Source organism: Gobio gobio (assembly GCF_949357685.1).
Source record: "Gobio gobio genome assembly, chromosome: 10".
Lineage (NCBI taxonomy): Eukaryota > Metazoa > Chordata > Actinopteri > Cypriniformes > Gobionidae > Gobio > Gobio gobio.
This window is the reverse complement of record NC_137116.1, coordinates 49,178,832-49,204,078: the sequence shown is the minus strand read 5'-3', so window position 1 is coordinate 49,204,078 and position 25,247 is coordinate 49,178,832. Positions and strand designations below refer to the sequence as shown.

Genomic DNA, 25,247 nt, shown 5'->3' with positions numbered 1-25,247 from the left:
AATCTCTAAAACGATCTTGATAAAACGATCACAACGAGAAAGCACTGCTAATAAAGATTGGCCAAATATAGTCATTGCCCTTGAGTGCAGGAAGGGGATGTTTTTTAATTAACACTCTCAGTGGGTCACAACTAATAATGTGCAAATAGGTTTAAAAATAAAACGACATACTTACGTGACTAATATCTTTGCTTTGAAACCCTTTTCAGAGATTTTTAGGTTGATTAAAAACACCTATTGTTTTACAATAGTATTTGAGGTCTTCATGTGTTATCCTTATGATTGTTTTATAGGCAGTTATGTCGAAGTTATGAAAAGGACACATTCATTAAAACATTCTGCATGGAAGAGGTGTTTAATGGAAGGCGAGTAAACGAGAGAGGTTATCGCATGGCATAATCTCTAGATGACCTACAGTTCTTTCACTTTGACGCTGCTTGATGACACATTACGGCCATAAATTACCTTAAGTGCTAAAGAGTGTTCCTGCTGAGGATAAAGGTGGCCACTGGGAATTATCCAGCCTGCAGGCTAATTTCCTTTCCTTCCGGAACGTCCCATAGGGGTCAGTGACCGTTTATGTCCATCGATTGTGTACCTGCGGAGACGTTATTAAAAGCAAATCTACCTTGAGTATGTCTGGAGTATCACATAAGCTGCAAAAATGGTTGAATGAGGGAAAATGTCATCATGGGATGGCACTTTCCATGAATATGATGCAGAATAAGAATAATATATAATTATATATATATATATATATATATATTTTAACAAATGGTCAGTCAAACTAAATATTCCATGTGCCGTTTTGTTTTCTATTAATTCTTTATAGGTTTTTGCCATTTTTGCAACCCTGTTAACCAAATTTCGGTAAATGTGCATGATGTTTGTAATTTTCTAGCAATAATTTTAACCATTAAATAAAAATTAAGTGATACATTTCGCATAATTAAATATAAATAAAAAGTACTACATTTTATAAAATTAAACAATATAAAATATATATATATATATATATATATATATATATATATATATATATATATATATATATATATATATATATATATATATATATATATATATATATTGAAATTAAATTAATATAGATAAATAATGTAATATATAAAATGCTTATCTATATACCAAGGTTTACAAGTAAGGGTTGTAAAGTACATTTTGTAAAGCTAGCCTAAATTGAGCTGCAACAAGTTAGTTAGTTTAGGGCCAAGGTTGGTTTGTGGTTCGATTTTTCTTACCATAATTTGGGTATCAGGATTGAATGATTCAGCTTGACAAATGCAGTCAACACTCCAATATTTGTAAAAGAGGAATTAACTAGGGTTAGTCAAAACAGACACCAACGTCTTCCTGAAAAATTAATGAAATGAGAGACCAAAAAAAGAAAGCAAACTAGAGCTAAACAGCTTCCCATCATATGAGGCCATTTCTTTAAAAGAAAAATCTCCAAATGTAATAATAGCTCTTTCATCCTTTTTTATTTTTATTTTTTCCAAGAGCTACCGAGAGTGTGTGTCCTCCTCCATGGATGCGAAGCAAAGCATAGAGTGTGTATGGGAATCCAACTGCTAGTCCACTCGCCTTTGGAATGTGGAGACATCTTTCCGAGGTCCAAAGTGCAGTTTCAAAACAAAGAGCCATGTAAGATCAATCAATAAAAAAAAAATCCCTAACATCATCATCATCTTAACTTAGGGCACCTTTTTCTTCTCCATAAATATCAAACCAGAAGCTGAACCCTAAAGATCTTCACACAGACACTAAATTCAAAAATAAAGACTTGCCCTCAGGTTAACCACACTCCAGCTCATGTGCCGCATATTAAATGGATACATTAATAAACGAGCTTGACACATGTGGAAGAAACATGTGCTAGCTGAGAAGAATCGACTCTGCGTTCACTCCAAACCAAAACTAAAAACTTCCCAGCAGCTCTTGATAGGCCACGGTCTAGCAGATAAGCAAATTAGGTTGTATGCTGTTCATACATCATGAGATATTTATTGAATAATTAGTTAAATAATCCAAGTTTGTCAATGAGTTCATGTAAGAGGCGAGGGCTGTGAATAGATCACCAGTTCATGTGTTAATTTTGTGTGTCCAAATTATTCATGGTGCCTTTTTTGTATTCATTAGGATCTGCGTCGAGGGTCAGTCTTTAAGTGCCATTGTGTTGGTTTACTTGGAGTTGTAGGAGGCCACGCGTTGGTTGAGGGGATTTTCTGGAGACTTCGTCCACTCCTTCTTGAGCTGCTGTTTTAGCTGGGAGAGTCGCATATTGGGGTTCTCCATTTTAAGGCGTGCCATATTTGCTTCTTCAAATGCCGCGAAGGCGGCTTTCATACGACGCTCAGGGTGTCGATCCAGGTCTTCCTTAGTGCTGAAGAACAGAAAAAAACAGAGGCATGAGCCAAAGGTAGAAAGGAATCCAGCTTTAAAGAAAGGCAATAAACAGATTGTGTTGATACTGGTAAACTCTATATTCTGAATGCAGGGCTCCAGAGTGCGACTAAATGGTCGCATTTTGCGACTAAAATTTGAGAGTGTGCGACTGAATTTTACATCCAGTCACACATGTGCGACCAGTAAATTTGCCTGCTGTCATACTGGATAAATTAAGAAAATACACTTACTAATTATAATTGATAGACGTTATGTCTGGCAAATTCTATCTTTGCCAGCCGTTTCTATATGAGATAATATTAAACCATTTGTCCGTGATGCATTTTTGCTATTCGCAATCCAGAAGAGAGAGAAAGCGAGCGAGTTACAGCGAACACAACACTACAGTCAGCTTAATGAGTGACGATGGCCAAGAGAACTACACAACAGTTTAGTCTGCTTACTTTAGGGATGTGCTGTGATATTAATCTAATTTTATTTTCGATTTTGGCTTCCAAGAATTATAAAAAGATGATATGAGGTAAAACTATTCCTATAGCCGTGTTCCGTCGAGCTCATCCTTCCCTTCACAGCTGCGCTGTCATTTCTCCCTAAACCTAAACTAAACGTCAGAATCAGTGATTGTTGTAAACTGCAGTCTCTACTGTTGCTAAACTGCGGGATGTGTTTGATAATAAAGAGCTATTAAATGCACAATAATCCGCACAAGAGACGCTGTTTCCAACTTCAAGGCGGCTTATGTGTGTGTGCTGCCGACTTGCACTTAATATTTTAGGCTTTGTGTGCACGTCTAAACCATCAAATAAACAACAAATAGCCGGTGTCAAAATGACCGGATTGGAGAGTAGTTATTTTATCAGTTTCTTAAATGGGCGTAAATAGTTTGGAGAAATAGGAGAATGTGATATTATTAGTTCTACATTCGATCGGTCTTAAAGGGGCAGCGTCTAATAATCCTGTTGACGATTGAGCCATTAATTCGAATCGAACAAAAGGCAAATAGAAAATATTCACATCTCTTGAATTAATAACTTTAGCTTTTATAAGCATTAATCTATCAATTTATACAGTGAAAACTATGCAGTGTTATTTTACATTTCATTACTTTATTAGATTTCTTTGTAGGTTTGTTCTTTACTGTAATATTAATGTTAGCGGACCTTCCGAATGCCTGCACATTGGTCCATTTACAAATAGATGTTTTATATTTTTGTTCAAACTTTGCGGTTTCTTTTGCTTTAGATATTTTACTTTTCAGATTATAAAGCCATGTTAATTATGTTCTTAATTATGTTTAAAAAAAATAAATAAATAAAGTATAATAAAAAGAACCGATAAGAATACCGTTAAAGTACCAGATCGATAAGCAGTATGGGTAAGAGTAGTAATACCATTAAAACCTTAACGATACCGATCCCTATTAGTAATACAGTGGAAATTAGTAGATTTGGTTAGCATGTTGATTTACGGTGTGTGCCCCTAGTGAAAAAAGTTAGTCTGGAGCCCTGGAATGTGGTAAATGATGTTCAAAGTCTTACAGTTTACAGACAAATTGTATGTATAATCTGGGACTTTTAATTATAAACAACCCTAAAATACACCATGACTCTTATTTTGAAATATATATGCTTTACTACTTCCAGCTGCTTATTCAAAAAGTTGAGGGAGATAAAATATGCATTTTTACAACCATCTGCAAACCATAAGGTAAACACGGTTATAAATCATCAACAGTAAATCCTTAACATTTGCTTGGTATAAATGTGCGGTATTAATTGATTGCGAACTGCTCTGAAACCAAGAGCCATAGAATGCGCAACAGTGTCGCATCTTGAACTTTAAACTCACATTTATTAATTAAATCATACCTTCTGAAGTTTATTCACATTAGGCTATGTCATGATTCCTTTTCTGCTTCCTCAAAATTCAAGGGCTCTTAAAATGATAATGAAGTCTTTTGTTGTACATTTAAAGGCAGTGTAGGCGATTTGTTCTAGAATCATTTTTTGTTATGCTGGTTGAAAGTCTCTTTACATCCTGATCACTAAGTTTAATCATGAAGTTAAGTGGTCTAAATGTGTGTGTAATATATATATATATATATAAAATCTGTGGAACGTGTAGGACCATCAAATTAAATATTCGCCAAATCATTGCATTCAGCTCGAATTCAATGATAAAATGTCCAACCTGCCTGTCAACGTATATATTTCCATACCTCTGCGCACCCTGCTCGCGCAGACATCACACATCATTCAGTGCATTTCATTCTATGCAGAATTAGACAGACGTCAGTCACCGAGCACGGCAACCAAAACAGCAGCTGCCTTTTACAGTTCCTCCTGAACCAACGAGCTTATGCTCTGTCATGGCATAACTACTGTAATTTGAAGAGATGGAAACCCATGCTTTTATACTCGAAGCGGTTTGTGACTCGAATTTATGCGTTTCAATGGCAACACGATCAACACTAAAATGAATCTGCAGCAGGTCAGTGCTCTTTAAGTTGTTTATGTTCATTATTATTGTAATGTTATGTGCTTTGAGACATAAGGTAGTTTAAAGCCGTCTGTCGTCTCATGACGCTTTGCAAACTCTGCTGTGTGCGTTGTTGCGTTCATGCGTTTTGGAGGAAACGTGGATTTAGAGACGCTCTGAAGGGACGGTGGGGTCTTTTTTAACGCACTTCAATGTACTGTATGGAAAATAATGTCCCTATGAACTTGAGAGAAATTGAGATGCGCGGGACAGCGCGTCTGATCCGCGTCATGTTCGGAAGAGGTAGATCTTAAAGTGACAGTAGCACTGATAATGTCTGTCATTAATGTTCATCAAAGAACAACGGGAACAGAGAAAATTGTAGGTTTAATGATGATTAATCTATATTTCACTTATCATTTATGCAGTTAAGAAAGGTGTTGATAACTTTATTCAATTTCTGTTTAGGCTATGTCTAACAGGGAAGGCCATGGGTAAATATAACATTTATTATAATGGGTTAATGTAAAGATTGTTTTAAGTTAAATTAAATTAAAAGTTGTTTTTTAAAGCCTAATAAACGTTGAAATTGGCAGCTTTCAGTTATACTGTAATGTAACGTCATTAATGTTTCATAGAGGCATTAGTATCAGTGATACTGGCCTTCATTCATAAAAAGATGCCATTACAACACATATTTAAAATATGCTGTCTTTAAGTTGTTTCTAAATTAATTTGGAGAGTAACTGAAATTATTACAATATCAAAATATAAAAAACTCCAATGTTTTTTAATTGCAATTAATCATGATTAATTACAGAAAAAATGTGATTAATTTCAGTTTTTTTTAATCGATTCACACCACTAATATTTTGTTGTGACTTGGAAGTACTTAAAGTGCAGTATTTGTCCTGAAAAGTACTGAGTAAATGTGATGTTTGTTACCTCAATACATTTAAGATCATTCCTATTTTGTTTTATGTTCTATTATATTAACATTAAAAGCACACTCTTTTTACAACTAAAATAACAGTTAAGGGTAAAAAAAAACTGAATTCCCAAAAATTTAAACAGAAATTAAAACCGTATTTCTCCAGAGAGCAAAATACCTGAGAACTGCGATGGCATCCTCTATGGTTCGAGCCTCCACCTCGCCTTCTTCGGGAACTATCCGATTGACGTTCTCCTCAAGCGGCAGCTCCAAGTGGCTTTTCTCTGTAGATTTGAAAGGACACATTAGACTAAACAAGCAAACTGAAAAAGTCCATTCAAAACAATGAAACAATATAGATGCACAAAATAAGTGCAACATGTGGCTAATAATCAGGTGTGCATGCCTTTCTCAGAGGCCTACAAAACATTGCACTTGATAAGAATTTTGCCAAGAAATCCAATTTATTTTGTTGTGTGACTCTAAATAGGGCTGAATGTCAGCATGAAATGAAAATACACCCTATTTTTTAATGTAATGTTCTTCTTAGGGCTGCACGATTATGACAAAAATCATAATTGTCGATTATTCCCTTAAAATTGTAATTGCGATTATTAATTATGATTATCACAATTTACATTGAATGATGTTTTGAATAGCTTTATACCATAGTTTGAAGCAACTGCATGCCATATTTTTATATAAAATGTTCTTCCTGAAAATGTTTTATTGCTTTTCTATAGCATTAAGCCTCTTGTCATCTATACATTTGTTTGGCTTCTTCTTCAAATAAATAAAAAAGTAAAATTTATGCATGGTACAATAATAGGGGCTTTCGCACCGGGTAGTTCTCAGAACTAAGTTATAGTAACTAACCTCCAGGGTGGTTCCCCGAGAACTAAATGTTCCCCTAGGGTCATTTTCCTGATTGCATTCGCACCGCCAGTAACTCTGAAGTGACGTAAGCTGCGCTTGTTGTTTTGACTTTTATTTCGATGGCGCTGAGAACGCCAGAGACTGAGCACACAGCGCTCACATTTTCCGTCTTCATTAGCTTACGATCTGTTTAACAGTCCTGTCTAATATGTTATTAGGTAGAACTATCATACAAAGAAAGTAGACATTATATGAAAAAGTATTAGCGTTTGCTGTGTGGTTGATGTCTGATGTGACTAGCCAAGCAGAAATACATAATCATGTTTTGCTTGGTCCCCTCAAAGTTGCATTGGATTTTCTCCCTGGCATAAAGTTTGAGAGGTCCATCTATCACTGTTTTCCATGTTTGTAAAGTCAAGTCAAGTCACCTTTATTTATATAGCGCTTTTTACAATGCCGTTTGATTTGGCTGTACAGCCGCTCTGGAGAAAACAGTGATATCATCCAGCTCAGTGCAGTTCTCATATATTGTCAATGCGGGTAGATCAGTAATATAGTTGAATGCCCCCAACCAAGCAAGTTTAGTGCCCCCAACAAAGCAAGCCAAAAGCCAGAGGTGACAGTGGCAAGAGTTAGTTTGTGGAGTTAATATATAGGCTGTGCACATGGCCTTTTAAAAATGGCGGGGGCTACCGTGCTGGCGTTTCGCATGCATTCAACCAGTCAACGCAACATGCTCTAAATACACCTCTTAAGCACGCAGAATAATGCAAGTGGAATGTTTTGTTTTGTAATCGTGGCTTAGGACAATTACGTAATCTTGGCATTCGTAATCGTAATTGCGATTAGAAATTTGATTAAGTGTGCAGCCCTAATTGATCTTATTATGAACAATTCACCAATGCAAATGTTTACTCTTTTTGATTTTCTGGTAAAAGTGAAAGACTGGTGACGTATGTTGGACTTCTCCAATCATTTATTCCACTTAAACCCCACCCCTTTCTTACAATCAACTGTAAGCTCGCATTTAGATCTGCCTTCATTCAATCATCATCCATTGGGTCCCTGCCCTACATTATTAATATTTTTTTTTCTTGGTAATCCATTTCACTCGGATGTATGCCACAATAAAGAAAAACAATAAACCATGGCATCAAATATAAAACATTTGTGTTTTTATGCTTATTACAATGTCATGTTTTTGGTTTATCAGCATGCAAATGTAAAACTCCACTTAAGTCAACGTGAGTCAAATCTCCCATACAGTATAGAGGGCCTTTTGTGTGACACACACTATGTAAAGCACTGGAAATCAGTCACTTATGAGGTGTCATGATGTTTAGGATGTTGCCTACGTAGGAAGCGCTGTACATTTTGGAGCAGAGTTATTGGATTGGATTTGGCCTTACCTTTTTCCTTGATTTCCTTGATTTCCTTAACATTCTGCCCTTTTTGTAGGTTCTCCTCGATCTGGGCTCGAGTCACTTTACTGGGGGCGGCTTCTTTTGTCAGTTTACCCTTTATCTTGGCATCTTCTTCCTCAAGGAGCCTTTGCTTTTCTCTCTTCCTCTCCAGGGCCTCCAACCGCTTCTTCTCCTTATCATCCTGTACACACACACACACGCACACACACTCTTTTAAATTACAACTGGACCGATGTTATCGAGGCAGCCTGACGGTCATTAAGCAAATGTAAGTGTAAACTGCAGAGCAGAGTAAAGAAATTAGAGATGCCTCCTGCCCGCTCAGAGTCACTCTGTGTCAGCGTGGCGGGTAAGTAATGGTTACTAGGATCAGACATGGTCTTAACTGTGCACATCCTAACCACCCAGCCACCTTCCTGTTGATAACATCCCCAGAAATGGTGACACAACAGTAAGGAGATACGCATAATGAGATGACACCTTCAGATGTCGAGCAGAGGCTGAAATGTCATTCGTGTGACACAGATAAGACGCACGGCAGGCCGCGCTTAAGAGCAAACCAAGATACGTTCCTCTCTCTTGACATTCTCACATATCTACTGGTGATAAATTATATTCACCGAGCCCGATCTTCACCGAGTCCGAGACGGTGACTGATCTTTAGAATATGTAAAGGATAAATCAGTGTGTTTCCAGTGCAGGTGAGCTTGCCCGAACGCACAAAGCGCCCCCAGTGACATGCGGTATAATTAGCAGAATGGCTGCAGTAGGATAACAGCGGCGTGGGTCTGAAAGGCCGCCAGGGATCAGATGGCAGCGATGGGAGGAAACAGGAGGATAGGAACAGGGTGTGAGGAGCTCCTAACCAGAGTGATTTACCAAGTAGACTGGCACACATCATGCCAGCATTGCTGACGCTCACTACATATGCCAACACTGGCTAAATAATGTATGAAATAGAGGCAGGAGAGAGCCGGGGAGGGAGAAAAGGCACCGATGGCCTGCAAAGACTGCTATTTAAATATTTAGACTACCAAAATATCTTCTCATAATTAAAACACTTCATCTATATCAGCCCAAAAAACATATCAAAATAGGTAAACAGGATTTAAATGTATTTGCCACTTGGCTGTAAGCTTGTTTCCTAAAATATTAACAAAAATACATTTGAGAGCTGGGTCAATATGAGGCAATTCAAGGAATAGTTCACCCAAAAATGAAATTCGGGCATAATTTACTCAATTTCATGTCGTTCCAAACCTGTGTGGCTTTCTTTCTTTGTAAAGAACAGATATTCTTGAAGATATTGTTTTTCCCTTTCAATGAAAATCAATGGGGTCCAAAACAACATTGCACAAAAAGACATTTAAAAAAAAATGTATCTTTTGTATTCCACAGAAAAAGAAAAAAACATACAAGTTTGAAATGAGATGAAGGTGAGTAAATTATGACTTTTTTTTGTTGTTTTTTTGGATGAACTATCCCTTTAACATTTGCAAGCTGCATTGCATCGTACTGACCCACAATTTTAGGGTGAAATAGTGATTTAAGATCATTGTGTCAACTTACAACAGCTTTTAGCCTCAACACTAATTCGATTCACCTGATCCAGCTAATCAAGTCCTTCAGGCTCATTTGAAAACTACAGGTATTGAAACTTGTGCTGCTATCACAATACACGCCATGTCGTAATTACCATAATTTCGTATTGACAACACATGACGTTCTACTCGAAGCTGTTGACGTCCACGGACTGGAAATTATGCATTTCTATGGCAACACTATCAATGCCTAAATGAATCTGCAGGGGTCAAGTGGTAGAGTGGTCATGTAGTGGTACAAGTAGAAGCTCTCAGAAAATTTGAAATTACGAGTTCTATGAGGACATGAACACTTTAGGTCTGTGGCCCTCCAGGAGTTTTGCACCCGTTTTAAACCTTTATTACGTGTTAAAATAATGTGTTAACATGGATCACTTGCAGTCTGCTCTACTGACACTTAACATGGCATAAAAATGGCTTTGGAGAGGAGACATAACCAACCAATCACTGCATATCAGTCACAACATTCGCCCATGGACCTCATCCAGGCCTCAAAACCATGCTCCATTACCGTCAAAGAACACTCATCAACATGCGGCATAATTGATAGAGGATATCAGAGCTTCCGTGATGGTGTTACTTTAACCCAGTCGGCTTCGGCTTACATTTTATTCGTTGGGACCTCATTTCCTGAGCAACCCTAAACCTGACTTGCAATGTATTAATCTATTGTGTGCTACTCAGACTCACATGTCTGCAGCTTTAGCGAGGAAGACAGCTGTGTCATTTAGATACAAGATTAGCAGCCAACGACGGGAATGTTAGACATACAAAACATGGGCGCGGTGGGAATCAATTTTCTGTACATTCAGTAACGATCTCAAAAACATTTCCATATCGTCAGCACCAATAGCCTCGTGGGCAGTGCGCTGACATATAGTGCTGTTGCGCTTTGGGCGACCCGAGTTCGAGTCCCGGCTCGTGGACCTTTCCCGATCCCGTCCCCCTCTCTCTCTCTCCCACTTCGCTTCCTGTCTACCTACTGTCCTATCATAATAATAATAAAAATAAAAAATAAAATAAAAAATAAAAAAAAAACATTTCCATATCATAAAGACAATTAGGACCAAAGGGGGGTAGTTAGCTACAGTTGTGGTTAGAATTATTGGCCCCTTGGTAGATAGGATCAAAGATGACTGTAAAAAAGAAATCTGCATTGTTTATCCTTTTGATCTTTCATTTTTTTTAAATTGCAAAAATCTAACATTTCATTAGAGTAAAAGATTTGAAAGTGGGGGGAAAATCTCATTATGAAAAAATGTTTTTCCCCAAAACACGTTGGACACAATAATTGGCACCCCTAGAATTTGTTTATGAGTAAAATATCTCTGAAGTATATTCCCATTCATTTACATTTTTTTGCACACCAGGGTGACTAGGAACATGAAATTGTTCAGCTATGACTTCTTGTTCCACAGGAGTATACATATAAGGAAACACAAAGGCCAAATTCCCTTAATCATTCATCACAATGAGTAAAACCAAAGAATATAGTTCTGATGTGCAGCAAAAGATTGTTGAGCTTCACAAAAAAGAAAGTGGCTGTAAGAAATTCCCATTTCTACCATCAGGGCATTAAGTAAAAAATTAAGATGTTCCAATCAACTAGAGATGTTACGAATCTGCCAGGAAGAGGACGTGTCTATATCGGCCTAATGCACGGCGAGGAGGGGAGTTTGAGTGGACAAAGACTCTCCAAGGATCACAGCTGGAGAATTAGTCTTGGGGTCAGAAAGACAAAAAAAACAACAGCTTTTTGGCAGCAAACCCACCAGATGGCTTTGGTGCAAACAGGGATAAAAAGTACCCCATGCCCACTGTTAAATATACTGCTGGATTTTTAATGTCGTGGGCCTATTTTTTTAGCTGGAGGTCCTGGACATCTTGTTCAGATACTCGGTATCATGGATTCTAGCAAATTCCAACAGGTTAAAAAAATCTAAACCTGGCAGCCTCTGCTAGAAATATTGTAATGGGCCATCGGCCATGGTTGAATCTTCTATCAGGACAATGATCCAAAACGAACATCAAAATCAACACAAAAATGTGTCACTGAGCACAAAATGAAGCTTCTGCCATGACCATCCCAGTTCCCTGAACCTTTATTAAATGAGTGGGGTGAACTGAAGAGAAGAAGCACCAACATGGATCTGGGAATCTGAAGGATCTGGAGAAATTCTGTATGGAGGAATGGTCACTGATCTCTTGTCAGGTTTTCTCCAAACTCATCAGGCATTATAGGAGATGACTCAGAGCTGTTATCTTGGGAAAAGGAGGTTGAAAAAGTATTTAATAAAAGGGTGCCAATAATTGTGTCCAACGCGTTTTGGAGAAAAGCATTTATTTCATAATGTGATTTTCCCCATATTTTCAATTCTTTTACTTTTTTGGAATAAAAGATCAAAAGGATTAACAATGCAGATTTATTTTTACAGGCATATTTGATCATATTTACCAGGGGTGCCAATAATTCTGACAACAACTGTATAACTATACTGTACCATTATATTAGCAAAAACTATCTTGACACGCTGTAGTCAGGTTTTTTTCATACACTACCTTTCAAAAGTTTGGGGTCATTTTTGTTGTTGAATTTATATTTTTATTGAATAATACAATGCAATAACCTAATCAAAAGTGACAGTAATGACATTTATAATTCAACAAAATATTTTTTTCCCCCCCAAATAAATGCTTTTCTTTTGGATTTTCTATTCATCAAAGGTTCATCCCAGTTTCCACAAAAATATTAAGCAGCACGACTGAAATGTTTCTTAAGCAGCAAATCGTCATATTAGAATGATATCTGAAGGATCATGTGACACTGAAGACCGGAGTAATCCCCATCACAGGATTCTTTCAAATAAAATATTTCAAATTGTAATAATATTTTAACAATATGACTGTTTTCACTGTATTTTTGATCAAATAAATGCAGCCTGGGCATAAGATTTGAAAATCTTACCGACCTTAAACTTTTGAACAGTAAGGTATAAATGCCAAATAATGACCATTTTCATTCTGAAGAATTTAAATGAGTGAAATGGACTAATATGTTTGCGTATCTGCTGCCTTTGATATCACAGTTTACGATGTTCGTATTCATATGGTGCCATCAGCCAACTATCGCTGTGACGTCATTGTCCCGTGGCTTCAAATGGATAGCAATCTCTTTCCAGGAACTACTGACTACATTGATTAGGACAAACTATTTCACTGTCAAACTATTTAAATGGAGAGAGGAAGATCTTTACTGCCACCTTGTGTTTATTCTACACTCTGTACTCACACATTTCATAGAATGCACTGCCAATTAGGTGTGGATGTGACAAAAATCTAATCACAGTAATGGTACCTTTGAAAAAAATCCCACACGCAGATCACAATGAAGGACATGAGTAGTTAAACCAAGAAATCAGCCTACCTTCCTCTGCTCTTTCTTCATGACATGTTTGTCGTTATCTTGCCAGAGCGCATCCTCCAGCTCCTTCTGTTTCTGTGCATCAGCGACTGCTTTGGCCTCAGCCTTCCTGGCCTTCGCTGTGGCCGATTTGGAATTCTCACCCTGGAATTTCTTCGGCATTCCTGGGACTTCCCTGCGGAGGCAAGGTAGAGATGAGGACCAGTTGAAAGTGGCAACATGGGCTAAGATCACAAAGGGCATTAAAGTGTAGTGTATAAACACATACTAATGAGAGAAAGACAAAAATGAAACACATGGCAATCATAACCTTGTTTTGTAAATGAGGCCGAATCATAGTATTTATTTAGGATTAGATGTTATTGGGCTCTGTATTGGGTTTTGAGCATCTTGTGTGCATCTCGTACATTTCACAGTAAAGCACAGACCTCGATAAAAAAAAGGGATTTTTGAAAGCCCTTGTTCTCGCAGAATTATCTGGTATCACTGCAGTGTTAAACTCCAAATATTTTTACAGCACTTCCAAAAGAGAACAAGGTAGACGTTAAAAAATGTATCCGCTTTTTCTAAATCACCTTATATACTTTATTCTAATGTTATTTGCAAGGTATTTTCGATGTTTAAAAGCTGTGTTAAAACTATAATTTTCTTTAAGCAGCAGAAATAGTAAGCCATTAAGACATAAAATCGTAATATATACATACACAGTGTGTGTGTGTATATATATGGCATAATTATAATATATTTATATATAATTACATCATTTTATTTCTTATATCATACACCTGCTCCTGATTTTAATGTTCTGACAGCACAGGTATCATCTAACATGTTTCATGGCTAGAAGATTTAATTATCCAAATGTCCTAAAATTTTGTGGTAAAGGGAGAATTCCGGAACTTTTTGAACATTTTTAATTGTACTTTTTCTTTTCAGAAACCTTCTCGTTAGCATCTTTGCTAATCACTCTGGTTTCAGAGAGTGACAGTATTCATGTTCAAGCCTGTATCAGATACTGTCAGCTAAATAATGAAAGCAGATCTAGACGGGGGCGTCTTAAACATCTAATTTTATTAATAGAAGTTATTTTAAGGCACCGAATCTAATATATAATGTAATAGCACCAACCTTTTCCTGCGCCGGGATGTTGTTCACCCTTCTTCTCCAGCCGCTGCACCACAGTTGAAGCGGTTCGTTTAGCGCCCTCTGGAGGCTCGATGGTCACTCCACTACACGCACGAGTACGGTCGGTAAACAGCGAACGCCATGCTTACTTGTGGCCCGTTTAGTCAATACTCAACAGGTACAGAAAAAAATCGAAATATGTGTGGTATACTACACGATACCATCCAGAGTCACTCTGTTAGTCTATTTACCAGTAAACAGTGGGGTTCAAAAGTCATGAGAAAGTCGATGTTTGTTGTGGAGAAGTAGCCTATTATTGCTGTGTGCAAGCTAGCTGTCATTCTCCTTTCCATTCTTTTCTCATTTGATGTGCATTTAATTAATTTAGTTTTTATAGAATTAGCAATACAATTACTAACATAATATTAAAAAATATTCATAGTTATATTATGAGTAGGCCTATCTATAACAAACTTGATTTGAATCAGGAGTTTTGTATTTCAGGACTTATGAAAATCAAACAGCATCTTGTGGCTTTTTGTACAAAGGAGTTAACATGGTCAGTTTTACATATTTATTTGATAAAAGACCCTCTCAAAGTCTGAAATATTTCTTGCAAGCTGCATTGCATCGTACTGACCCACAATTTTTGGGTGAAATAGTGATTTAAGATTATGCATGTGTGAACTTACAACAGCTTTTAGCCTCAACACTAATTCGATTCACCTGATCCAGCTAATCTTTCATTTTACTTTATTTTCCCAGGAAAAATGCCAGATTTCCAGTGTGATCTTGGACTTGTATTTAAAAAAGTAAGAAAGAAAAAAACTCAGAATAGATATTCCCAATCATGTTCAGCACTCTGCATCCTTATGGTACTTCTCTTCACATATTTAATGATAACCATATCATTGTATTTATATGATACTCAAAGGTACGAAAAAGAATATGATGGAATCACATGTCAATGTCCAAAAAAGCAACACTAAGGTACATTTTGTTACTTGTTCGGTGCTTATGAAATCTGTCAGTTATCAAAATATTAAAGTCATAGCAAAGAAAAATGTTTTAAGATTCAAACAAAAATGAAGGAAAGAATTTGTGGTGTCAAATGACTTCATATGTCAATCACAACATACTCCTCCCTCCACATATTACATTCATTCCTAATTCCCCTCCCATTAGACTGCCTTCGATTATCCAAATTATCATCCCAGAAAAAATAAATCCACCTATACTTGAAAGAATGCTTATTCACTTTCCACACGGGTAGTGATAGTGACCATATCTTCTGATTTTCTGTCCTATATGAGTTGATTACTGTACATGTTGGCCTGTGGAATTTGGTCTTTTTATATACTCATAAACTCATTTTGCATAATTTTGGCCAAAGGTAAGTTGTTGTTTTTTAATATTTAAATATTGTGTAAACGATTTTTTGTTTTAAAAATGTACTATTGTATTTTGTACTCAATCTGCTTTTACCTTAAATGACACTGCACTGCATGAGTCCTAATCTCTGAAAGTCAAGAGAACATAACAGGGGGTAGATTGAGAATGCATTGTGATTTCTGAGTTTGTTGTTACAGCTGACAATCTCTTGAAGAGAAGGACTTGAGTCATTTAGGCTCTGGCAGAGTCTAAACAGAGATCACTATGGCTTTGGATCCAGAAAACTTGGGCTTCTGTTTGGTGGACTATGCGGTATTTGCTACTATGCTGGGGATATCGGTGGCCATCGGGCTATTCCAATCTCTGAGAAAGACCAGCGGTCGCTCGAATGTGGAAAACTTCTTCACAGGGGGCAGGGGTTTCTCTGCTGTGCCAGTTGGACTGTCGCTCTGTGCCAGCTTTATGTCAGCTGTCCAAGTGCTCGGCGTGCCGTCAGAGGCATATTTATATGGCTTTAAGTTCCTCTACATGTGCCTGGGACAAGCCCTCAACTCCCTCATTACTGCAGTTGTGTTTGTTCCTGTGTTTTATCGTCTTAAAATCACCAGCGCACATCAGGTTCGGATTTTGTCCATTTCTCTCAGTAGTTTTATACATACATATGACTGCATACCATGAGTTGTATTGAATTTCATGGAGTGTCAGTAATGTGAGGATGAGTAATTCCTCTGTAGTATGTGATAAAAAAGACACATGTACTATACAGTGGAGTCTAAAAATGAGTGAAATTCCATCTATTTTATTTTTATTTTCCCAATATAATTGTTGATGCATTTAAATTTCTGGATTTAGTATGTTCACCTAACAAGCATTTACATACTTTTGGGCTGCACTGTTTTTTTTTACGTGTGTGTATGAAACGTACTTGTGTGTCAGTATTTAGGAATGAGGTTTGGCAGAGGGATGCAGCTCTTGGGGAGTTTGCAGTTCATTGTAGCCACGGTAAGATAAATTCATATAATCATATAAAACATAATAATAATTTTAATATTATTAAGTAAAGTGTAATTCTGATCACTAAATTGTATCTGTATACTTTTAATTCCAATATTTAGTTTGCACAAAATATGTATTTAAAAAAAAAAAAGTATTCCTTTATTTTCTTAAATGTTTATTTTAGTTTTAGATTTGTGTCTATGGATACATAATGCGGATATGGTGTTGTTCTTCCTGTAGCTTCTCTACACTGGAATAGTGATCTTTGCTCCTGCAGTCATCTTGAATCAGGGTAAGAGATTATTTCCTCCTTTTAAAACTGAATTACACTCATTTTCTTGAGTCCATTTTATGTCAGTCATTACAAATTCATCAGTGGATCCCATATGAGTGGAAGTTATGTGTTTGATTTTGCCCTTATTCTAAGTGTTTCTTCTTTTCTGAATCAAGCCACAGGCCTAAATATGTGGGCGTCTCTTTTCTCAACTGGACTCATCTGCACATTTTACACAACAGTGGTAGGCCAGTGTTGTGAAATATTGCCTGATCTGAATAATACAAATACTGGTGTCCAAACCGTTATTGGTGCACTATTTTGACCCTTTTAACATGATCAAATATTTTTCATAAATTGTGTATAGTCAACAAAAGTGATGTCCTGAGCCGGAGTGGATATTTGTTTAATTTAAAGGGTGAAGATGTACATTTTTTCTAAGCCGGACATCACTTTTGGCCTGTATATTTGATTTGTGTGTATGTATTTGAATATATGATTAGTTAGTAAAACAGTTGCATGACAGTGTGACATGTTTCTGTTTTCCTTCAGGGTGGAATAAAGGCTGTAATCTGGACAGATGTGTTTCAGATTGTAGTCATGCTCTCTGGGTTCATCGCGGTCTTCATTCAGGGCACTGTATTGGCAGGAGGGCCTGCCAGAGTTTTGGAGATCGCCAACAACGGATCCCGCATCAATTTTAATGAGTATGAACGATAAATGTTTTGAAATCTGTTCAATTCTCAATTTAATTCAATGTTTGTTTAGTGTTCTATTGCTCATTCTCTCTGTGTGTTACAGTTTTGCCATAGACCCTCAGAGGCGGTACTCGTTCTGGAGTTTCACAGTGGGCGGCACAATGGTCTGGTTATCCATGTATGGAGCCAATCAGGCCCAAGTACAGCGTTACATATCATGCAGGACTGAGAAACAAGCCCAACTGTGAGAGAATAAATCAGTAAAATTTTATCTAAAATCATATTTTCTGCTACTGCTCACTGAGATACAGATCCACTGAGTGTCACTCTTGTCTTGCAGGGCGCTGCTGGTTAATCAGGTGGGTCTGTGTCTGATTGTGAGCAGTGCAGCCACCTGTGGCATTGTGATGTTTGCTTTATACTCAAACTGTGACCCGCTGAAGACTGGCAGAATATCTGCACCCGACCAGGTAAACGAATACATGAACAGAATTAACTGTACCTTCTGTATTTCTACTAATCACTATTACATTTTAAGCAAAACTATTGTCTTTATTTTCACAGTACATGCCGTACTTTGTTCTGGACATTTTCCGGAATCATCCAGGCTTCCCGGGTCTTTTTCTAGCCTGTGCCTACAGTGGAACTTTAAGGTGCTTGAAACGATCGGAATCTTCAGTGAGGTGTTGATTTACTCATACAAATCGAATAAATCACCTGCTCCTTTTTCCACAGCACTGTCTCCACCAGCATTAACGCCATGGCCGCTGTTACTATGGAGGATGTAATGAAGCCGTGGCTAATCACCGTTTCACAGAGAAAACAGCTCTTGCTCTCCAAGTCATTATGTAGGGTCAAAAGCCACTTCTCATTCTTGCCTGTGGTGCAAGTAAACATAGAGTCGTCTTAAATAGACTAAACTTCCCCAAAGTGCATGCGATAGTTTATTTACTATACATCAACCAAATCTTGCTTTTCATTTAATTACAGATATTTTATTTGTAATTAAGGGGGGTGGAGATATTTCATATATACGCAGATCAGGCATACCATTATGACCTAATAATGCAAAAGCTTTCTATTTTAGATAAATACTATTCTTTTAAACGTTCTATTCATCAAATAATCATGATTTTTTTTTTAAACAAACTACAATATATTCAATTATTTTAATTATTTAGTTACCTTCATTTATATAGCACTTTTCACAACACAGATTGTTTCAAAGCAGCTGTTTTCAACATTGATAATAATCATAAATGTTTCTTGTAGCAGCATATTAGAATGATTTCTGAAGGATCATGTGACACCGAAGACTGAAAATTCAGCTTTGCATCACCGAAATAAATTACATTTTAAAATATATTCAAATAGAAAACAGTTATTTTAGAGTTTAATAATATTTCACAATATTACTGTTTTTTTTTTATTTTTTATCAAATACATGCAGCCTTGGTGAGCATAAGAGGCTTCTTCTAAAAACATAAAAAATATTACCAATCATTTGAATATACATTATTTATATTAATATATCTGTGTATATATGTAGATAAATATTTATTTGAAATTAAGGGAAAAAGGTTATTTGAATATATTTATATAATATTCTATTCATATAAATCTATAAACATATAACTATATAATGTTAGTATTTGTTTGCTGCCTTTAATATATGCTGATTTTAATGAAAAAATATGCATAATTGTCATAAAAGTACATGTTTACATTTTTATTTAATCAATTTAAATTAATGTTGTATTTGTAATGTATTCAAATGAGACTATTGGTGAGATTTACAGTATTAAACCATGATGAGATTCTGCAAATACCCGATGATATCAACATGATAATGAAATATAAATGAAATGAAATTAAATATAAGTTATATTGAACTACAGTGTCAACTAATGTCCTTATTGTTTGTTTCCATGTGTAAAACAGCTCTGTTGTACGGGCTTGGCTGCATTACAATGGCTGCGCTCTCCTCTCTGCTGGACTGGGGAGTCCTTCAGGTAACTGGGATTTTAAACCGGCTGTATTTCAGTCTATGTGTCTGTGCTCTAATCAGCTTTCTTTTAACTCTAATAACCTCAGGGTTCATTCACAGTCATGGGCGTAGTGAACGGTCCACTGCTGGGAGCTTTTGTGCTGGGCATGTTTGTTCCAGCGACAAATAAACCGGTAAGACCCCATAAACATCACTGTCGTGTCCAACATATATTCTTCTTCTATCCCTCCACTCGATTAATAGCTATGTAATATTTCTCACACTATAGGGGGTGTTCTCAGGTGTGGCTGTGGGTTTCTGTCTGTCTCTATGGCTTGCTGTTGGAAGCACAATTTATCCTCCTACACCACAAATAATGGGTGTTTTACCCACTAGTGCTGATCGCTGTCTAGCAACTAATGCAACATTCAACAGCACCACGGTAGACACTGAATCATCTATCTTGTTATCATCAGTCCCCCAGGATTATGGGTAAGACTCTAGAAGTTGTAGCACGTTTTATATTGACCATAATCGCATACTATTTCACTGCTCTGTGACTTGAGCACAAACGTTAAGTTTTCTTTTTCCAACTAAATTCATGCAGCTTTCAAAATATCTATTCAATATCCTACCTGTACTTCGGAGCCCTGTCAACTAGTGCAGTCATACTAGTAGGTGTGGTGGTTAGCTACATTACAGGTGAGAAAAAGTCACTTACAGTATTGTTAAAGGGTTAGTTCACCCTAAAATGAAAATTCTGTCATCAATCATCGTTCATGTCGTTCCAAACCTATAAGACTTTCATTCATCTTCAGAACAAGAATTCATCTTTTTGATGAAATCTGAGAGATTTCTGTCCCTCCATTGATAGCTACGCAACTACTACTTTGACGCTTCAAAAAGAGATTGTAAAACTAATCCATATGAACTGAGCGGTTTAGTCCAAATTTTACTCTTGAAACTTTACTGAGATTTAAACTTGACTCGATCGCTTTATATGATGAACAAATTGAATTTAGGATTTTATTCACATAACATTCATCAACTCACACTTCAGTTGTGGTAAACGGAAGCTCAAGCATGTAGGTTAACCAATAAGGTTCATTCTCATGTGTTGCGCAGAACGTTTGAGCTTCCTCAAGAACCAATGAGGTTCATTCTCGTGTTACGCAGCACGTTTGAGTTTCCACAAGAACCAATTAGGTTTCTTCTCACGCATCAAGAAGGTTCGGTTGAGCCAGGGCCGTAACCACCATAGACATTGAGGGGGACAAGTCTCCCCGAATAGTTAGAAATGGCCAAATTGGCTAATAGTTTACTTCATAACTACAATAGAACAGGAACTTTGACCCTTATTATTTCTTATCCCTTTTAATCCTTTATATAAAGTGATCGAGTCTCTTCAGAAAATTTGCACTAAACCACTCAATTCATATGGATTAGTTTTACGATCTCTTTATGAACTTTTTGAAGTGTCAAAGTGGTATTTGCATGGATGTCAATGGAGGGACTTTCATTAAAAAGATCTTCATCTGTGTTCCAAAGATGAACAAAAGTCTTACGGGTTTGGAACGACATGAGGATGAGTAAATAATGACATAATTTTCCTTTTCGGGTGAGCTAACACTTTAATAATAAAACAAATTAAAATATCAACAAATGTTATTTTACCTTCAAATGAATATGTGCTGAATTACTGCAGGACCCACCAAGAAGGATTCTATCAGTCCTGGTTTATTACGATGGAACTTAGAACAAAAGACCTGCGACGCGTCCTGTCATAACTTGGTAAGTTACATGGTTGAAGCAGTTCATCTACTTTCACTTACAGCTCAGCTCTTACCATCTGAAATGCAGTTATTTAAATAAAATGATAGTTTTTATGAATATTTTGAATGAGCTCTTATTTTTATATATTTTTAGTTTCCGTTGTTGTTTTATATTTCTATTTAGCTTTATTATTTCAGTTAGTTGCCAAGACAACATTTCTAATTTTGTTTTTTCATCTAATATTTCATTTTATTTCGGGTTTATTTCAGTAAACGAAAACAATTTTTAATAGTTTTAGTTAACAATGCCAACCCTGCTGAAATCATATTCTTGTCTCTACAGAATGAAACTACGACACACAATCCCACCGAAATCCTTCTCGGTCCAAAAGAACTATTTGCCACTGCTGATAAACAAGTTGTTTTACTGAACAAAGTTGAAGTTTAGACAGGTGCAGGACCCGCTTTGTAAAGTCAGGTTTGAGGTTTCAAACTAAATTTACAAGAAATAATGTAGATTAATTCAAATGAAAACAACTGAAAGCTTGAAAACAATGAAATATTGAAAGACACAGCTTTACTATTTAAAGGGTTAGTTCACCCAAAAAATTAAAATAATGTAATTTATTACTCACCCTCATGCCGTTCCACACCCGTAAGACCTCCGTTCATCTTCGGAGCACAGATTAAGATAATTTTGTTGAAATCCGAAGGCTCAGTGAGGCCTGCATAGCCAGCAATGGCATTTCCTCTCTCAAGATCCATTAATGTACTAAAAACATATTTAAATCAGTTCATGTGAGTACAGTGGTTCAATATTAATATTATAAAGTGACTAGAATATTTTTGGTGTAGGCCAATCACAACAGACTGGGCCGTCTGACCAATCAGAGCAGAGTAGGCCAATCACAACAGATTGGGCCGATTTAAAAAAGAGATTTCATTAATTGCAATGGCAAAACTTTGTTGAACAAAACGGCAATAAAGTCATACTTGTCACGTACGGGACTCGTTAAAGCAGTTTTTCACGATGAGCGATCACATATCCACATAATGCGTGAGGTTATTAATGTACAAAACATTCAAAAGTCTTCTTTATTTCGTGATGGGAAGGGCTGGGCTCATGCTTGTGCTTCAACACTTTTACATTTTCTCGTCAAAATGCAGCTACTCCCACAAATATTACACCACATAATTGCTAGGCTACTTAATAAATCACCCAGTCTGTTGATGAAGACGGTTGCTATAAAAAAGTAAATAAGAAAAAATTGCTATTGTCAGTAATTCTAATAATATTGTGACACTGACAACATATTGTCAACTCCAAATATCAATTTCATAGCACAAGACACATTTTATGATCATTTTAAAACGTTAAATGTATGTAATGCATGCTTTTAATCCATTAAATACAGGAACACTGAATTAACGTCTTCATCGAAAGACTGGGTGATTTATGAAGTAGGCGCATGTCATGCCTATATAGGGGTCGGTGGAGCAGCATGATTTTGATGAGAAAATTACACCTCTGGCCATTGATTCCGTTGGGTCGTTTATTAGTCACAGATACTGTATGGACAATCTGACCCAATATGGCTCAGTTTTTCTATATATCTTACTCTATCGAGCGGCAAAAGTGATTCTACACCGGCTAAACTGTGTTAACCCCATGCATTTACATTGTGGGGGAATGGACTGTTTCCCCCCACGCCATACCCCCAGCTATGACACGACGCTGACCAAGTCTACTACAAAACACTGCTTCATGAAGCTTCGGAGCGTATCGTATCAGCGAGACGATTCATGATTCATCGGTTCGCATGTCAAACCGTCAAACTGCTGAAATGACTTTGGCGCTCCGAACCGCTGATTCGATGCACTGATTCATAACGCTTTGAAGCTTCATGAAGCAGTGTTTTGAAATGGGCCATCACTATATAAGTCGTTTTTTAGTTTTTTTGGCACACCAAAAATATTCTCGTCGCTTTATAATATTAATATTGAACCACTGTACTCACATGAACTGATTTAAATATGTTTTTAGTACATTAATGGATCTTGAGAGAGGAAATGTCATTGCTGGCTATGCAGGTCTCACTGAGCCTTCAGATTCCAACACAAATATCTTCATTTGTGCTCCGAAGATGAACCAAGGTCTTACGGGTGTGGAACGGCATGAGGGTGAGTAATAAATGACATTATTTTCATTTTTGGGTCAACTAACCCTTTAACACCATGCAAGGTACTTTCTGCACAGTCTCGCATATCAAATATGTCAAAGCCATACCGATTTGGTTATCTTCATTTTTGATTGGCACTACTGAATACCTGACCATCACCACCTGATTCAAAGGATGATTCTTTGATCTATACAACAATAGTGCTTTCTTTCATAGTAAAACATCACACACAATGCGTTTCTGTTCATCACACACCTGCATCGCACCTGTTTGTCAGTTCACTTTCATTCCTGGCCAAGTCTAAGAGAAGACAGCGTAAGCACGCACACTAAAGTGATTCGAAATGTGTTTAATTAACAGAATGCTCTTAATGGAGATAGGCTATATCACTGTGATCCAATAACTCTTTGAAAGTATGTATGATTATTAGTGCAAATGAAGAGAATATGTATTGTTACACACTATAAAGATCCATTTTATTGACCACGCTTCAATAGATTTTAACTCTACACTAAGATTAATGCATTTAATTCGTTTTTTGGCAGACAGGAATATTATTTCTTTAAAACAAGGCTCATAAATAGGATATTCATTCCTTAGCATTTCTAAGCTCTGGGTGCCATTACCTAGAAAAGTCACCATAATCAAGATGAAACTCTTTCAGTGTTTATGTACTGAATGCTGTTGGCTGTATAATTCATGCATATCTTGACACTGCATGAAAACACTGAAATCCGGCACTATCCGGGCATGGTATACTCCTGTGTAATTTGATGTTTACCGGATGTATGTGGGAAAAAGCGGATCAGAGTAACACGGAACAGTATATTTCCAGAAAAACCCGGAAACCTCACGTATGCGGACGTATACAGGAATCCGTGAAATTTCACGGACATATACAGCTGAAACACTGCTGGGTGTGCTAGGACTGAAGACTGTTAGGTGTGAAGAAGACCTTTCATATGTTAATGACTGACACTTGTGCTGGCTGTTCTCAGAGGGAGGGGGGGGCATGGGGAGGACTTCAGGATTGAGAATTATCTCTGGTCTACTGTAGGCTACAGCAAACAAGCTTTTTACACAGAAAAAATAATTCTTAAGGCCCTGAAACACTAAACTGAACTAGCAATGACTAAAGCCGACTGTGGGGTTGGTTCACGTTGCCTGGGTCTGAGCCAAACCATCAGAATGGTGTGTCAGGGCCTTAAAACCACTGCATGAAAAGAGTCTCTAAATCAAATATTTTTTATAAAAACAGTACAAAATAAAAACCCTGTCTGAACATATACGTTCACAAAAAAATCTGAATATGTAATTAAATAAACAAAGAAATGTAATGGAATTAACAAAGGATAATTAACCAAACATTTTAGACTATCCCCAAACAATTTTTGCAAAGTTTTACAAATTGTAGGCAATAATAGAATTAAATAAAAAGGAGATGAAATGTGGAAAATGAAAAAGTTTGTTTTAAAAACACCAAAAACTGATATGCTCAAAATAAAAATATGGAATAAAAAAGAGCAGGGATTCACTTGCTCAAGAAACACAGAAACACAAGCAGATCTTTCAGCTCTGCAACTATTAACAAAAAGTGTCACTCCAAGATTCTTAACTATAACACGCTGCAAAAGAGGGGCATTTTGAGGTTTGAAATCCACCACTCAC

The 25,247-nt window shown here is 36.7% G+C and overlaps 2 protein-coding genes across 2 annotated transcripts; one reads left to right on the top strand and one right to left on the bottom strand.

The window, feature by feature from the left end:
• Positions 1-1,474: 1,474 nt before the first annotated feature.
• On the bottom strand, positions 1,475-14,348 carry ccdc124 (coiled-coil domain containing 124). The gene is made up of 5 exons (XM_079826869.1): positions 14,284-14,348; positions 13,159-13,330; positions 8,119-8,314; positions 6,012-6,117; positions 1,475-2,401 (listed from the first exon to the last, which is right to left on the bottom strand). The coding sequence occupies exons 2-5, from the start codon at positions 13,315-13,317 to the stop codon at positions 2,200-2,202; spliced, it is 663 nt and encodes a 220-aa protein (XP_079682995.1). The 5' UTR covers positions 13,318-13,330; positions 14,284-14,348; the 3' UTR covers positions 1,475-2,199.
• Positions 14,349-15,930: 1,582 nt separating this feature from the next.
• slc5a5 (solute carrier family 5 member 5) lies at positions 15,931-24,229 on the top strand. Its single transcript, XM_079826418.1, has 15 exons — positions 15,931-16,290; positions 16,609-16,674; positions 16,909-16,960; positions 17,119-17,186; positions 17,495-17,649; positions 17,744-17,884; positions 17,981-18,110; positions 18,205-18,293; positions 18,376-18,488; positions 19,582-19,652; positions 19,735-19,821; positions 19,917-20,119; positions 20,235-20,329; positions 21,333-21,418; positions 21,743-24,229. The coding sequence occupies exons 1-15, from the start codon at positions 15,937-15,939 to the stop codon at positions 21,845-21,847; spliced, it is 1,815 nt and encodes a 604-aa protein (XP_079682544.1). The 5' UTR covers positions 15,931-15,936; the 3' UTR covers positions 21,848-24,229.
• Positions 24,230-25,247: the final 1,018 nt, after the last annotated feature.